The sequence below is a fragment of the Triplophysa rosa genome, linkage group LG15, assembly GCF_024868665.1.
Source record: "Triplophysa rosa linkage group LG15, Trosa_1v2, whole genome shotgun sequence".
NCBI lineage: Eukaryota > Metazoa > Chordata > Actinopteri > Cypriniformes > Nemacheilidae > Triplophysa > Triplophysa rosa.
The window spans coordinates 18174175-18191122 of NC_079904.1; the positions used below are offsets into that span (position 1 = coordinate 18174175).

At 39.1% G+C, this 16948-nt stretch overlaps 1 protein-coding gene across 1 annotated transcript; it reads right to left on the bottom strand.

The window, feature by feature from the left end:
* Positions 1-12163: 12163 nt before the first annotated feature.
* On the bottom strand, positions 12164-16939 carry LOC130565751 (uncharacterized). Its single transcript, XM_057352790.1, has 3 exons — positions 16305-16939; positions 15929-16144; positions 12164-13088 (listed from the first exon to the last, which is right to left on the bottom strand). Exons 1-3 carry the CDS (start codon positions 16555-16557, stop codon positions 12949-12951), a joined length of 609 nt encoding a protein of 202 aa, XP_057208773.1. The 5' UTR covers positions 16558-16939; the 3' UTR covers positions 12164-12948.
* Positions 16940-16948: the final 9 nt, after the last annotated feature.

The following is a 16948-nucleotide window of genomic DNA, read 5'->3' on the forward strand; positions in this document are numbered from 1 at the left end:
ATCAAGGTCACACTAGTAAACATTTCACCTGTAAATATTTAGAACAGTTTTACACTGGTATTTGCAAGATTTGACATATCTGCTCTAATAATAATAATAATAATAATAATAATATAATAATAATAATAATAATAGGCACTTTGTGTGCGCTCAGCTGTGCGTTACAGTATTCTTGTCACTTGACTCACCTTGGCTTACTCGTGGCCTACACCCAGGAAACATTTTTTGCAGGAGCTTCCCTAGATGATAAACATTTGTCGTTTTGCCCTCAAACGCTGCCTCGCCTTTGACCTCAGGTGGCCAGTAATCATATGCTCCTGTAACAAAGACGTTATCAGAGTTGAGCGAATCTGTATAAGGGTCACATGACAAATACGATTCCAGACCGTGCCACAAGAACCCAAAATGCCAGCTCACCTCTATATTTATGGTTGGGGTAGGGTTTGCCCGTGTATTCCAAAGCCAGCCGAAGTCTATTAACTTGATGTTGAAGGTTCTGGTGTTGACCAGGATGTTGCCTGTGTTACGGGTCCCGTCTGTGGAACTCGTAGGCAGATTAAAAACCTGAAATTTCAGGAGAAATAAACACAAAAACGGTTTGTGGCTTGTTCCTCAATTTTCTGGGTGCAATGTGCTTCTTAGGTGAAAACAGCCTCTCCTCACCGTGTCAATCCCTAGGTCACCTCCCCTTATTGTCAATAATGCCTTCACCTTTCACGTTATTTTTTTCTTTAAACATCGTTTTTTTCTACTATTAATCTTAACGCTCTATATCCATCCCATAACACACACTCAATAAAACTATCAAATCATACAACAAACACAACAACTACTATCCTCAACCTCAAATCCCTCATTAATATGTCATTTTATATGAATAAGGATAGATCTGTCACATGAAATCAAGATAAACAAATTTCTTAAATCTAAATATAACCATAGCTAAGTAACCCTTCATTACTACTTCTTACTCTGCTGCTATACGAACCGTATACTAATCAAGTTGGATAAGCTCTCAACAAAACCTCCCCTACTCTTCGTTTGATGGTTGCCGTTGACCAATATTTTATGTATCCTGCTCCGCTGTGTCCCATTTTATCGTCCACTCACAGGTCTCGCCGTCAGGTAACGCCTGGGAACCTCGCCGACCACGATCTTCGGATCAACAGTGTGGATAACTAGTACACATCCTTTAAATTTCATTTAGCTTTTCCTTTTTTTAGAACCTCTTCTCATTTAGCATTTCATCTGCCACTTTGTGGTTCACTTTAAATGCAGCTGCTTTTTATGGGATATAAAACGAGTTTAAAAGACAATCCCCAAAATTAGCGTATGCTGATTTAGACCATGATAGTCGAATTATAGTAGCATGTAACAAGTCTTCTTGTCTGATAATACTAAATCCATTGTACGTCATGTCAGAAGAATACTTTAGGGCGTATGAACAATGCCGAGAAGAGGGACCCTCTTGGTCAGACCTGTTGAATATACATTGGGCTGCACCCAGGTAACCAGCGCGTTATCAGCGCCTGCTTTTTCTCTAACAGAAATCATAGAAAAGGAAACGTATTGTTAGAACAGGTTAGAACATTCACACTGCACGTGGAAGCAGCAGATGCTGTGTACTGTCTATGTGTGAGGGCAGGACTAAAAAGTGACCCTGGACATTTTCTCCAAGAGCAGCGCACCACACACCCCCTCACGTTCCGGTTCCCCCGGTCTGCTCATGCAGTGCAGTGGCCCACCGGTGCTGAGGGGAAACAACTGCATCATGCTGCCACAAGCAAATCACTGCAAATCACAATCGAATAGCAAATCGGAAAAGGAAAGGCAGCGTGGAAATGGAAATGCAAATAGTAAAAGAAATCGCCAATTATTTATTCCTCTTTTTAAATCGCATTTTCAAATACATTTTGAAATTCCACTATTTATTTAGGAATTAATTAATGCACTTTAAAACGATGTACTTATTGAGTGTTTTATGTTGTTTTTTTAAATGCCCTTTTTAATTTGAAGTATTTATTGATGGATTAATATTTCATTTATTAATTATTTTTATAATCACGGTCATCAGAGAATTTATATAGTGCATCATATGGTGGCCATGACTACAGGGTTTAAAAAATGTCTATGTAAGGCCTGTCTATTACCAGGGTTTATGTAATATGTCATCCTATATAGTGCCATCGTAGATTTGGCCTTAAATTTCATGTAAGCTGTGAACCACTGCCTTGACCACGGCGTCTTTCATAACGACATCCACACAGGTGTGATATACATACATGTATCCACATTGTAATGTGTATTTGTAATTATTTATGTTTTATTAATGTGTGTTCTGAGCCTGTTTAAATTATTACTGTAGCACACTGAGTTTAAAAAAAAAAACACGTGCAATGCCGGCCTCTGCCAAAAGGGGGCGCCTAGGGGTTGTCATGGTGACGCGCGTGTTTACCTCAGACGCTGCCAGACGCATCTGAGGAAAGCCACAAACCGTTTTTGTGTTTATTTCTCCTGAAATTTCAGGTTTTTAATCTGCCTACGAGTTCCACAGACGGGACCCGTAACACAGGCAACATCCTGGTCAACACCAGAACCTTCAACATCAAGTTAATAGACTTCGGCTGCGCTTTGGAATACACGGGCAAACCCTACCCCAACCATAAATATAGAGGTGAGCTGGCATTTTGGGTTCTTGTGGCACGGTCTGGAATCGTATTTGTCATGTGACCCTTATACAGATTCGCTCAACTCTGATAACGTCTTTGTTACAGGAGCATATGATTACTGGCCACCTGAGGTCAAAGGCGAGGCAGCGTTTGAGGGCAAAACGACAAATGTTTATCATCTAGGGAAGCTCCTGCAAAAAATGTTTCCTGGGTGTAGGCCACGAGTAAGCCAAGGTGAGTCAAGTGACAAGAATACTGTAATGCACAGCTGAGCGCACACAAAGTGCCTATTATTATTATTATTATTACTATTATTATTATTATTAGAGCAGATATGTCAAATCTTGCAAATACCAGTGTAAAACTGTTCTAAATATTTACAGGTGAAATGTTTACTAGTGTGACCTTGATGTCATCAGAGAATTTATATAGTGCATCATATGGTGGCCATGACTACAGCGTTTAAAAAATGTCTATGTAAGGCCTGTCTATTACCAGGGTTTATGTAATATGTCATCCTATATAGTGCCATCGTAGATTTGGCCTTAAATTTCATGTAAGCTGTGAACCACTGCCTTGACCACGGCGTCTTTCATAACGACATCCACACAGGTGTGATATACATACATGTATCCACATTGTAATGTGTATTTGTAATTATTTATGTTTTATTAATGTGTGTTCTGAGCCTGTTTAAATTATTACTGTAGCACACTGAGTTTAAAAAAAAAACACGTGCAATGCCGGCCTCTGCCAAAAGGGGGCGCCTAGGGGTTGTCATGGTGACGCGCGTGTTTACCTCAGACGCTGCCAGACGCATCTGAGGAAAGCCACAAACCGTTTTTGTGTTTATTTCTCCTGAAATTTCAGGTTTTTAATCTGCCTACGAGTTCCACAGACGGGACCCGTAACACAGGCAACATCCTGGTCAACACCAGAACCTTCAACATCAAGTTAATAGACTTCGGCTGTGCTTTGGAATACACGGGCAAACCCTACCCCAACCATAAATATAGAGGTGAGCTGGCATTTTGGGTTCTTGTGGCACGGTCTGGAATCGTATTTGTCATGTGACCCTTATACAGATTCGCTCAACTCTGATAACGTCTTTGTTACAGGAGCATATGATTACTGGCCACCTGAGGTCAAAGGCGAGGCAGCGTTTGAGGGCAAAACGACAAATGTTTATCATCTAGGGAAGCTCCTGCAAAAAATGTTTCCTGGGTGTAGGCCACGAGTAAGCCAAGGTGAGTCAAGTGACAAGAATACTGTAATGCACAGCTGAGCGCACACAAAGTGCCTTTTATTATTATTATTATTACTATTATTATTATTATTAGAGCAGATATGTCAAATCTTGCAAATACCAGTGTAAAACTGTTCTAAATATTTACAGGTGAAATGTTTACTAGTGTGACCTTGATGTCATCAGAGAATTTATATAGTGCATCATATGGTGGCCATGACTACAGGGTTTAAAAAATGTCTATGTAAGGCCTGTCTATTACCAGGGTTTATGTAATATGTCATCCTATATAGTGCCATCGTAGATTTGGCCTTAAATTTCATGTAAGCTGTGAACCACTGCCTTGACCACGGCGTCTTTCATAACGACATCCACACAGGTGTGATATACATACATGTATCCACATTGTAATGTGTATTTGTAATTATTTATGTTTTATTAATGTGTGTTCTGAGCCTGTTTAAATTATTACTGTAGCACACTGAGTTTAAAAAAAAAAACACGTGCAATGCCGGCCTCTGCCAAAAGGGGGCGCCTAGGGGTTGTCATGGTGACGCGCGTGTTTACCTCAGACGCTGCCAGACGCATCTGAGGAAAGCCACAAACCGTTTTTGTGTTTATTTCTCCTGAAATTTCAGGTTTTTAATCTGCCTACGAGTTCCACAGACGGGACCCGTAACACAGGCAACATCCTGGTCAACACCAGAACCTTCAACATCAAGTTAATAGACTTCGGCTGTGCTTTGGAATACACGGGCAAACCCTACCCCAACCATAAATATAGAGGTGAGCTGGCATTTTGGGTTCTTGTGGCACGGTCTGGAATCGTATTTGTCATGTGACCCTTATACAGATTCGCTCAACTCTGATAACGTCTTTGTTACAGGAGCATATGATTACTGGCCACCTGAGGTCAAAGGCGAGGCAGCGTTTGAGGGCAAAACGACAAATGTTTATCATCTAGGGAAGCTCCTGCAAAAAATGTTTCCTGGGTGTAGGCCACGAGTAAGCCAAGGTGAGTCAAGTGACAAGAATACTGTAATGCACAGCTGAGCGCACACAAAGTGCCTTTTATTATTATTATTATTACTATTATTATTATTATTATTAGAGCAGATATGTCAAATCTTGCAAATACCAGTGTAAAACTGTTCTAAATATTTACAGGTGAAATGTTTACTAGTGTGACCTTGATGTCATCAGAGAATTTATATAGTGCATCATATGGTGGCCATGACTACAGGGTTTAAAAAATGTCTATGAAAGGCCTATCTATTACCAGGGTTTATGTAATATGTAATCCTATATAGTGCCATCGTAGATTTGGCCTTAAATTTCATGCAAGGTAGCATTAAAATGGCTACCCTGGACTAACCAGCTCTCTTTAAACTTTTATAGTATGTAGAGACCTTTCTAAGGCATGGTGAGCCTTTAATCCAAGTAAACGGCCAGCAGATCAAATGTTATTGAATATAACAATATTTGCTCTTTAAATCTAAAGAGTTAACCATAGCTAAGTAACCCTTTCTTATACTCTTTTTCTATACTCTAGGCTGGCTATATCATACTGGTTTCCAGTGATGACTGATGTGGCAATGTTGATTAAGCTTCAACAACCTCCCACAAGTCCTTTTATTATTATTATTATTATTATTATTATTATTATTATTATTAGAGCAGATATGTCAAATCTTGCAAATACCAGTGTAAAACTGTTCTAAATATTTACAGGTGAAATGTTTACTAGTGTGACCTTGATGTCATCAGAGAATTTATATAGTGCATCATATGGTGGCCATGACTACAGGGTTTAAAAAATGTCTATGTAAGGCCTGTCTATTACCAGGGTTTATGTAATATGTCATCCTATATAGTGCCATCGTAGATTTGGCCTTAAATTTCATGTAAGTGTGAACCACTGCCTTGACCACGGCTCTTTCATAACGCAATCCACACAGGTGTGATATACATACATGTATCCACATTGTAATGTGTATTTGTAATTATTTATGTTTTATTAATGTGTGTTCTGAGCCTGTTTAAATTATTACTGTAGCACACTGAGTTAAAAAAAAAAACACGTGCAATGCCGGCCTCTGCCAAAAGGGGGGCCTAGGGGTTGTCATGGTGAGGCGCGTGTTTACCTCAGACGCTGCCAGACGCATCTGAGGAAAGCCACAAACCGTTTTTGTGTTTATTTCTCCTGAAATTTCAGGTTTTTAATCTGCCTACGAGTTCCACAGACGGGACCCGTAACACAGGCAACATCCTGGTCAACACCAGAACCTTCAACATCAAGTTAATAGACTTCGGCTGCGCTTTGGAATACACGGGCAAACCCTACCCCAACCATAAATATAGAGGTGAGCTGGCATTTTGGGTTCTTGTGGCACGGTCTGGAATCGTATTTGTCATGTGACCCTTATACAGATTCGCTCAACTCTGATAACGTCTTTGTTACAGGAGCATATGATTACTGGCCACCTGAGGTCAAAGGCGAGGCAGCGTTTGAGGGCAAAACGACAAATGTTTATCATCTAGGGAAGCTCCTGCAAAAAATGTTTCCTGGGTGTAGGCCACGAGTAAGCCAAGGTGAGTCAAGTGACAAGAATACTGTAACGCACAGCTGAGCGCACACAAAGTGCCTATTATTATTATTATTATTATTATTATTATTATTATTATTATTATTATTAGAGCAGATATGTCAAATCTTGCAAATACCAGTGTAAAACTGTTCTAAATATTTACAGGTGAAATGTTTACTAGTGTGACCTTGATGTCATCAGAGAATTTATATAGTGCATCATATGGTGGCCATGACTACAGGGTTTAAAAAATGTCTATGTAAGGCCTGTCTATTACCAGGGTTTATGTAATATGTCATCCTATATAGTGCCATCGTAGATTTGGCCTTAAATTTCATGTAAGCTGTGAACCACTGCCTTGACCACGGCGTCTTTCATAACGACATCCACACAGGTGTGATATACATACATGTATCCACATTGTAATGTGTATTTGTAATTATTTATGTTTTATTAATGTGTGTCTCTGAGCCTGTTTAAATTATTACTGTAGCACACTGAGTTAAAAAAAAAAACACGTGCAATGCCGGCCTCTGCCAAAAGGGGGCGCCTAGGGGTTGTCATGGTGAGGCGCGTGTTTACCTCAGACGCTGCCAGACGCATCTGAGGAAAGCCACAAACCGTTTTTGTGTTTATTCTCCCTGAAATTTCAGGTTTTAATCTGCCTACGAGTTCCACAGACGGGACCGTAACACAGGCAACATCCTGGTCAACACCAGAACCTTCAACATCAAGTTAATAGACTTCGGCTGTGCTTTGGAATACACGGGCAAACCCTACCCCAACCATAAATATAGAGGTGAGCTGGCATTTTGGGTTCTTGTGGCACGGTCTGGAATCGTATTTGTCATGTGACCCTTATACAGATTCCCTCAACTCTGATAACGTCTTTGTTACAGGAGCATATGATTACTGGCCACCTGAGGTCAAAGGCAGGCAGCGTTTGAGGGCAAAACGACAAATGTTTATCATCTAGGGAAGCTCCTGCAAAAAATGTTTCCTGGGTGTAGGCCAGGAGTAAGCCAAGGTGAGTCAAGTGACAAGAATACTGTAACGCACAGCTGAGCGCACACAAAGTGCCTATTATTATTATTATTATTATTATTATTATTATTATTATTATTATTATTAGAGCAGATATGTCAAATCTTGCAAATACCAGTGTAAAACTGTTCTAAATATTTACAGGTGAAATGTTTACTAGTGTGACCTTGATGTCATCAGAGAATTTATATAGTGCATCATATGGTGGCCATGACTACAGGGTTTAAAAAATGTCTATGTAAGGCCTGTCTATTACCAGGGTTTATGTAATATGTCATCCTATATAGTGCCATCGTAGATTTGGCCTTAAATTTCATGTAAGCTGTGAACCACTGCCTTGACCACGGCGTCTTTCATAACGACATCCACACAGGTGTGATATCATACATGTATCCACATTGTAATGTGTATTTGAAATTATTTATGTTTATTAATGTGTGTTCTGAGCCTGTTTAAATTATTACTGTAGCACACTGAGTTTAAAAAAAAAAACACGTGCAATGCCGGCCTCTGCCAAAAGGGGGCGCCTAGGGGTTGTCATGGTGACGCGCGGGTTTACCTAGACGCTGCCAGACGCATCTGAGGAAAGCCACAAACCGTTTTTGTGTTTATTTCTCCTGAAATTTCAGGTTTTTAATCTGCCTACGAGTTCCACAGACGGGACCCGTAACACAGGCAACATCCTGGTCAACACCAGAACCTTCAACATCAAGTTAATAGACTTCGGCTGTGCTTTGGAATACACGGGAAACCCTACCCAACCAATAATATAGAGGTGAGCTGGCATTTTGGTTCTTGTGGCACGGTCTGGAATCGTATTTGTCATGTGACCTTATACAGATTCACTCAACTCTGATAACGTCTTTGTTACAGGAGCATATGATTACTGGCCACCTGAGGTCAAAGGCAAGGCAGCGTTTGAGGGCAAAACGACAAAGTTTTATCATCTAGGGAACTCCTGCAAAAAATGTTTCCTGGGTGTAGGCCAGGAGTAAGCCAAGGTGAGTCAAGTGACAAGAATACTGTAGCACAGCTGAGCGCACACAGAAGTGCCTATTATTATTATTATTATTATTATTATTATTATTATTATTATTATTAGAGCAGATATGTCAAATCTTGCAAATACCAGTGTAAAACTGTTCTAAATATTTACAGGTGAAATGTTTACTAGTGTGACCTTGATGTCATCAGAGAATTTATATAGTGCATCATATGGTGGCCATGACTACAGGGTTTAAAAAATGTCTATGTAAGGCCTGTCTATTACCAGGGTTTATGTAATATGTCATCCTATATAGTGCCATCGTAGATTTGGCCTTAAATTTCATGTAAGCTGTGAACCACTGCCTTGACCACGGCGTCTTTCATAACGACATCCACACAGGTGTGATATACATACATGTATCCACATTGTAATGTGTATTTGTAATAATTTATGTTTTATTAATGTGTGTTCTGAGCCTGTTTAAATTATTACTGTAGCACACTGAGTTTAAAAAAAAAAACACGTGCAATGCCGGCCTCTGCCAAAAGGGGGCGCCTAGGGGTTGTCATGGTGACGCGCGTGTTTACCTCAGACGCTGCCAGACGCATCTGAGGAAAGCCACAAACCGTTTTTGTGTTTATTTCTCCTGAAATTTCAGGTTTTTAATCTGCCTACGAGTTCCACAGACGGGACCCGTAACACAGGCAACATCCTGGTCAACACCAGAACCTTCAACATCAAGTTAATAGACTTCGGCTGAGCTTTGGAATACACGGGCAAACCCTACCCCAACCATAAATATAGAGGTGAGCTGGCATTTTGGGTTCTTGTGGCACGGTCTGGAATCGTATTTGTCATGTGACCCTTATACAGATTCGCTCAACTCTGATAACGTCTTTGTTACAGGAGCATATGATTACTGGCCACCTGAGGTCAAAGGCGAGGCAGCGTTTGAGGGCAAAACGACAAATGTTTATCATCTAGGGAAGCTCCTGCAAAAAATGTTTCCTGGGTGTAGGCCACGAGTAAGCCAAGGTGAGTCAAGTGACAAGAATACTGTAACGCACAGCTGAGCGCACACAAAGTGCCTATTATTATTATTATTATTACTATTATTATTATTATTAGAGCAGATATGTCAAATCTTGCAAATACCAGTGTAAAACTGTTCTAAATATTTACAGGTGAAATGTTTACTAGTGTGACCTTGATGTCATCAGAGAATTTATATAGTGCATCATATGGTGGCCATGACTACAGGGTTTAAAAAATGTCTATGAAAGGCCTATCTATTACCAGGGTTTATGTAATATGTAATCCTATATAGTGCCATCGTAGATTTGGCCTTAAATTTCATGTAAGGTAACATTAAAATGGCTACCCTGGACTAACCAGCTCTCTTTAAACTTTTATAGTATGTAGAGACCTTTCTAAGGCATGGTGAGCCTTTAATCCAAGTAAACGGCCAGCAGATCAAATGTTATTGAATATAACAATATTTGCTCTTTAAATCTAAAGAGTTAACCATAGCTAAGTAACCCTTTCTTATACTCTTTTTCTATACTCTAGGCTGGCTATATCATACTGGTTNTCCAGTGATGACTGATGTGGCAATGTTGATTAAGCTTCAACAACCTCCCACAAGTCCTTACGTCATTCGGATGTTTGAGTGGTTTGACTACCCCGACCACATAAAAATTGTTATGGAATATCCTGCTCCCTGCTTGTTAACTTCTTTCTTTTGCGATGTCTGTCATAAACACACAGACACAACGCGTACTTAACGTCTGCTAATGTTCGATTCATGACATGACTCATTTGAACTGATTCGTTTAAAGGAACGGTTAAAAGAACGGAAATGTCAAACAATGAACTCAGAAGACTCACTCTCCGAATCCATCAAATCTGTCACTCAAAACACCTCCGAATGTCAGTGTGCTTAGGCCATTTAGCAACAGTGGCTGATAAGATTTAGTCTAAATAATCCACAGTATTTACAGTTTATTTATATGTGTAGTAAATTACCTATAAAATCATTAGACAGAAGAGAGTTGCTGTTAGTAATTTAATTTAAGTATGTGGTCAAAATAAAAACTGCAATATTTAAAAAGGGATGGTTTTAAAAGGGGAAGTTTGCTTTTAATTGCCCTTATATGATTTTATTAACATATTTATCAAATTACAACTTATTTTGCAAACAGTGATTAGAAAGCTTATATCAGTTATATAAAGCTTAAAGCATCGAAATCAGGATCGGCCAATCATGAGGACAGAAAATCGGCACTCGGTATCGGCTGCAAAAATCCTAATCGGAGCATCCATAGTCTAGTATAGACTATAAACGAAGTACTTCCAATCACTTATAAAGCATTAAAAAGTTTAGCTCCCGCTTATCTAACAGAGCTTCTATCACGCTACAACCCGTCACGCTCTCTACGATCACAAAACTCGGGACTTCTGATAGTAGCTAGAATAACTAAATCCACAAAAGGGGGTAGAGCTTTCTCATATGTAGCACCTAAGCACCTAAACTCTGGAATAGCCTTCCTGATACTATTCAAGGATCAGACACACTCTCCCAATTTAAATCCAGATTAAAAACACATATGATGCATACCAGTATTAACTCTTGTTTATAAGTAAATGAACAGCAGCTACGCTAAATGTTCTCTCTCTGCCCTCCTCCCCATCCTCGGGATACCCATCCCGAGGTAACCACAGATTATGCCGGCACAAGTAGGACCATCTGGTGTCATCCCCCTGTGAGAGCCTGCGGACTGACTGATCATTCGGGATACTACGGAGCCCCTTCAGGGACATGGGGTGGAAAAAATATGAGAGGGAAGAGAAAATATATATTTTTAAAGTTTTTGCGTTATCTCGCAAAACTTTTGCGTTCTCTCGCAAAACATTCAAACATCCCGTTGTCGCGCTCCGTACATTAACAATGTCGCGGTTCATAGTAGATTCCCAATAACTCGTGAGCTAAACATTGTTATAACACATAATTCCTTAGATTAGGATCTACAACCCAGTCNTTTTACAACGTGTTGTGTCCTATTATCCCCATTTAGCTATTGTATTCTTATAGATTAAGCCACTTAATTTTGCTCTTACAATGCACCATTTTGCAGCATTTACCTTTAAAATATGCAAATTTTGTTCCGGGTAGAGTGAACCCTGCTTTCCTGTTGCTCAGTGGTTAGAGCATGGCATTAACAACGTCAATGTCATGGGTTGGATCCCAGGGGATTGCACATACTTGGAAACAAAAATGTATAGGATAATGCAGTGTAAGTCGCTTCCAAAGCGTTTGCCAAATGCATAAATGTAAATGTATGTAACCCGGACCCCCTAGAGGAAAATATGTTTATCCCCCATGGTCTCACAAAATTCTGTGAGAAGCACTGATCGGGATACCCATCCAGAGGAAACTACACATTACACCAGCACCAGTTGATCATCACGTGCCAACCTCATTTAAGAACTTGAGAACTTCATGTGTGCCTTCTTCATGTGAGATCCTGTGAATTTAATTGATCATCCCAGCTCCAGCCCAGGCAATCTCCGTCAACAATTAAGAGCAAAGATGGACCCTTGTTATTTTAATAATAACTTTTGTTTATTTTTGTCTTTCTTCCTGTAAATGAAACAATGAAACATTGTGAAAAGCGCTATATAAATAAAACTGAATTGAATTGAACACTGAAAGCAGGAGAGAAATGGCTCAAATCAGCCTCATAGACAGAACAATGCACATCATCACTTTAGATCATGAAGAGAGCACTGAACGTGATGGTTTGTACAGTTGATTCAGTCAGCGATTCAAAATTCTGCAAATTAAAACTTGTTACTACAACAAAGTCTGGGAAAAGCTCATAAAGTACGAAATATGCCCGTTGCACGGTAAGGACCATAGCGCACTTCACATTAGCCACAGTAAGCCCTGAATAATGCCCAAAACACACTACAAAAATGAATTTTGTTATGGTTTTAATGGAAACAATTTCTGTAATGTTTTTTTGTTTTGTTTTCTTTCAGCAGGGTAACTATACCCATACTGTGCTCCACACAACAATATTGAGCTGAAGCTTGAATTAGAAAAGTTAAAATCGCAATGTCTGTCAAAAAAAATCGCAATTAGATATTTTCCCCAAATCGCACAGCCCTAGCTGTAGTGCCTGCATATTTTAGTGTATATATTGTAACTAAAGCATGGTAATACTTGTACCACCACAACACAATCACTTTAAAAATAACTAAAGGGTATACCATAAAAATGTATATGTAATATAACATACTCCTTTTTGTAGAGAGTAAAACATTTCTGAAAAACACACAGACACAAAGAATGTAGAAATACTGTATATGATGTTGCCAATTCATGTGATTGTCGAGACATTATTTGTAATTTTACCCCAATGAAACTAACCACAAACATAACCTCAGGTGATGATAAACAGACAGACAGACAGACTCACCATCAGAAGGCTGAAACATTGGGGGAACAGACAACAACGGCGTTCTTTTGAGCGTCTCTTTCACACGTTGTCCTTAAACACAGAAGAACAAACAGTGATTATTGCAGTCGAAGAATTACATCAAGTAATAGTTGAAAAGTGTGTCATTATATGAAGAGTTTGGTTCCAAAACGCAATAAATCCATTTTGATTAATTTGAGTAAAAATGTGTTTTCTTTACAAAGAAAATAAACTTTAAAAGACAAACGCTGTCTACAATATCAAAGTTACTCAACTCTCAACTCAACTTTATTTATATAGCGCTTTTTACAATTTTCATTGTTACAAAGCAGCTGTACATAAGACATATTGACTATAAGCAAAACAATTAAAGTTGTACCTCCAAAAACAAGAAAAAGAAAAAGTTGAACACAGAAGACAGACATACCCACATACAAAACACTCCACACACACAATATGCACACGTACTAACAGTCATAGAACATAGAGACACACACACACACACACACACGGATGCGCACGCACACACACACATGTAAGTACGCACACACACACACGCTCAGTGAGAGCACACATTTAAGATAAAGGAGAGAGAAGCACAGGTCAAATATAACAGACTATAAATTCCTATATGCAATATTAATTAAGTAAAACTTTAAAATTCTAAAGTTACAAGAACTTAAATCCACAGGCACTAATAAATATATTTAATACTAGTCATAAATAAATAATTTCATTTAACAAGGGTTTACATTTTAAATTTGCTCTATGCATTCAATCAATGCTTTATTTGTTTGAATCATTTTCAATATATAAGGAGTGTTTTCATTTAATGCTGGGTTGCATGCAGAGCTTTAATGTTTGTATTCGCTCTGTGTTTTGTGCAAATTGAGAAATACAGCGAGTGAGATAGAGTGCCTGTGCAAAACTCTGCGCGTGTTTGTTCGTGTGTATTGCGATGCGCGTCATTCATAAAAAATGCAAAACCCAACTCTAACATGATTTAGCTTTATTTCCTTTAAAACCGAATGTGCTCTATAATATCGTTGGATTATCATATCCCCCATATGGAATAAATACCACTGCAAACACAGCTGGGTTTCTCCGATGTTAACCCAGGTTTAAGTTATAACATTCACGTATACATATGGTAGGTAAACAAACAGTAACAACCCCAAAAATAACGGTAACGTTAGCTAAACACAGACATGAGATAACGTCACACAAATTTAATTTTAAGTAAAGACAAAAATAAAGAGTCACACTTACAGGTTGTGATTCGGTGGAGCTTACAGGTCCAAATAAAGTTGGTATTGCAACATCTTTTAAGGAAAGACGTTTAATGTATCCTGCAGTAAAGGCGCCAAGATTGATGAAGCAATCTTCGGTAAAATGACGCGCGCAAAGTAAAACGTTCGGTTTATACTCCTTTGGTGTCGTTTGAAAAATAAATAGTAACCATTTTTTCCTCAGAAGTTCTTCCTTTGGTAGTGAAAATAAGACTGACTTAGTTTCACTACATAGAACACAGCTTCTCTTAGACATGATGCACACGTCACGAACGAGCTAGTACAGTGTTTGGGGAGGAGAGAGTTAAGTTTTCGCAGTCAGTCCTAGGCGGGGATTATTTCTAGTGACGTAGGTACATTGTGGTTAAAGATTCGGACAGGTCATGACTTGTTCACGTGATTCAGAGTCGATTACCTTTTTTATAAGCTAATAACTTTGTTATTCGTTCACCTTCAGATTTACAACTTGGCAGATTGCTTACATTCAAACACGGCAAAATTAAACACTTCATGAAATGTATTTTTTATGATCTCGAAGAATGTACTCTTTAACACAGCCCTTATTGGTTCAATTTAACCAGTCAGGTCTTTGATAGGGAGACCTCAATCAATCTACAGTTGAGATCATGTGATGGCTTGTGAGTGACGGGGTTTTGGCGCGATAAAGGACCAGATTTTGTATATTGAAGCGATCGCAATGCCAAAGTGGCCCAAATACTGTATATGTTGCACGGTAATGGGAGAGTAACTCAAATCTCACAACGTGGATTACACATGTGGTGACAGACGACTCGAAGACTTTGTAAATATAACTATAACTGAATTCACAGCAGTTGAATGATTTAATAAAACTCAAACTGAATATGGGATTCTAATAATGTTAGTTCTGTTCATCATACTCGTCTTTGACAGCTGCTGGACAACTGCCTACTCAGCTTTCCTAATCCGATTAATTATAGTGGGTACTTTTTGCACAAAATGTGTTTTTTGAGGATTAATGTCATTGGTTAATTTCTTGATTGTCGCTTTGAAGTGGTTTCTAGTCATATTTTCAAACTCTCTTTAATGCTATGTTTGATCCGTTTGACCTGTTTTCCTGCTTTAAATATATTTTTTCATCTTGTCATAGTTCGTTTTAAGGAGATAAAATGGTCATTATCATCGTTGATTGGCATTGCAATACATTTCTATCACAATATTTTGCCAGTTAAAATTTGGGCTGGTTTTATTGAGCTGTTGGGACCCAATCTGGCAACACTGATCGCATTCTGCAGAGAAGTGAGACTGGCGTATATTGCGGTTTGGAAAAAAAAGGGAGAAAACATAACAGATTAACACGGCGAATATCGCATTTTGTGTAAAATTAAAAAGTGACTTTTCAATACCGACCTGATACAATACTGATTTTGGCAGAAACTCTTTTTTTTTTTTAAATGGCGTTTATCGCGTTTTGGAACCAAACTCTTCATATCATGTATTTGTCGCTTCAGACTGAGACACAGAGAACTACTTCAGTGAAAAGGCAAATGATCTTCTTTCTAATATAAATGTTAATGTCCAGTGAAAAGGCAAATGATCTTCTTTCTAATATAAATGTAAATGTCCAGGTTTATTTCATCTCACCTTGTGGTTGGTTCTTGACGGTCGCAGAGGAAACACTGACAGAAGGCCGCTCAGAACTGATCTGTTCTCTGTCAGCTGTTTGCTGGAGGTCGGAAGCACACGGGACGGGCGTGTCCAGCACAATAGGCTCCACTCTGCTCTCACAACGACGGAAGGGATGCTTTACAGCCTTCCATGTCCTCTTGAAGATTCCTTTCTTCTCTTTGCCATGTTGTTCTACAACACAGAACAAAAAACGGTGACTATTAAAAAAACAAGTGTGTCATTATTATCAGTTTGGAATTTCACACTAAGTCACAGAGAACTATTTCAAGAAGGCAAATTATCTTCTAATATCGACATAAATGTCCAGGTTTACACATTTATGTCATCTCACCTTGTGGCTTGTTTTCCACATCCTCTGCTGAAGCATGAGATGGCAGCTCAGAGTTCTGCTGGATGTTGTTGCAGACAGACCAGTCAGTAATGCAGCCTACATCCAGATCAGTATCACATCTGGCCTCTTTGGGGGGGAAGCTGCGGTCCGTGGCTGGCAGAGACCACTGACAGAAGACTGTTGAGAGCTGATCTCTTCTCTCAGCTTTTTTCAGGAGGCCGGATGCACGTGGGACAGGCGTGTCCGGCACCATAGCCTCCACTTTGGTCTCATGACTGCTGCGACGGATGGGACGCTTCACTGCCTTCCATGCTCTCTTGAGGAAGCCACCCTTTCCTTTGCTCTTTTTTTCTTTGGCATATTGCGCTACAATAAGGAAGAACAAACAGTAAACTATTAAAACATCTCTGAGCACGGACCAAACTAAAGCAATTATTGCATTACAGTTATTTAATAAGAAATTATTTTTTTCTTTGGCAGTGACACTTTACAGTAATGAAAAACGCAAAACACAGTGCAGGGCCACAGCACAAAATTCTCTATTTCAATGAACTGTGATATTATCACCAGGAATTTCATAAATATGCAGTAATGCTAGTTTTTAATGCCATTTTAATATCTGGAAATATACTCTTTTTGATAAT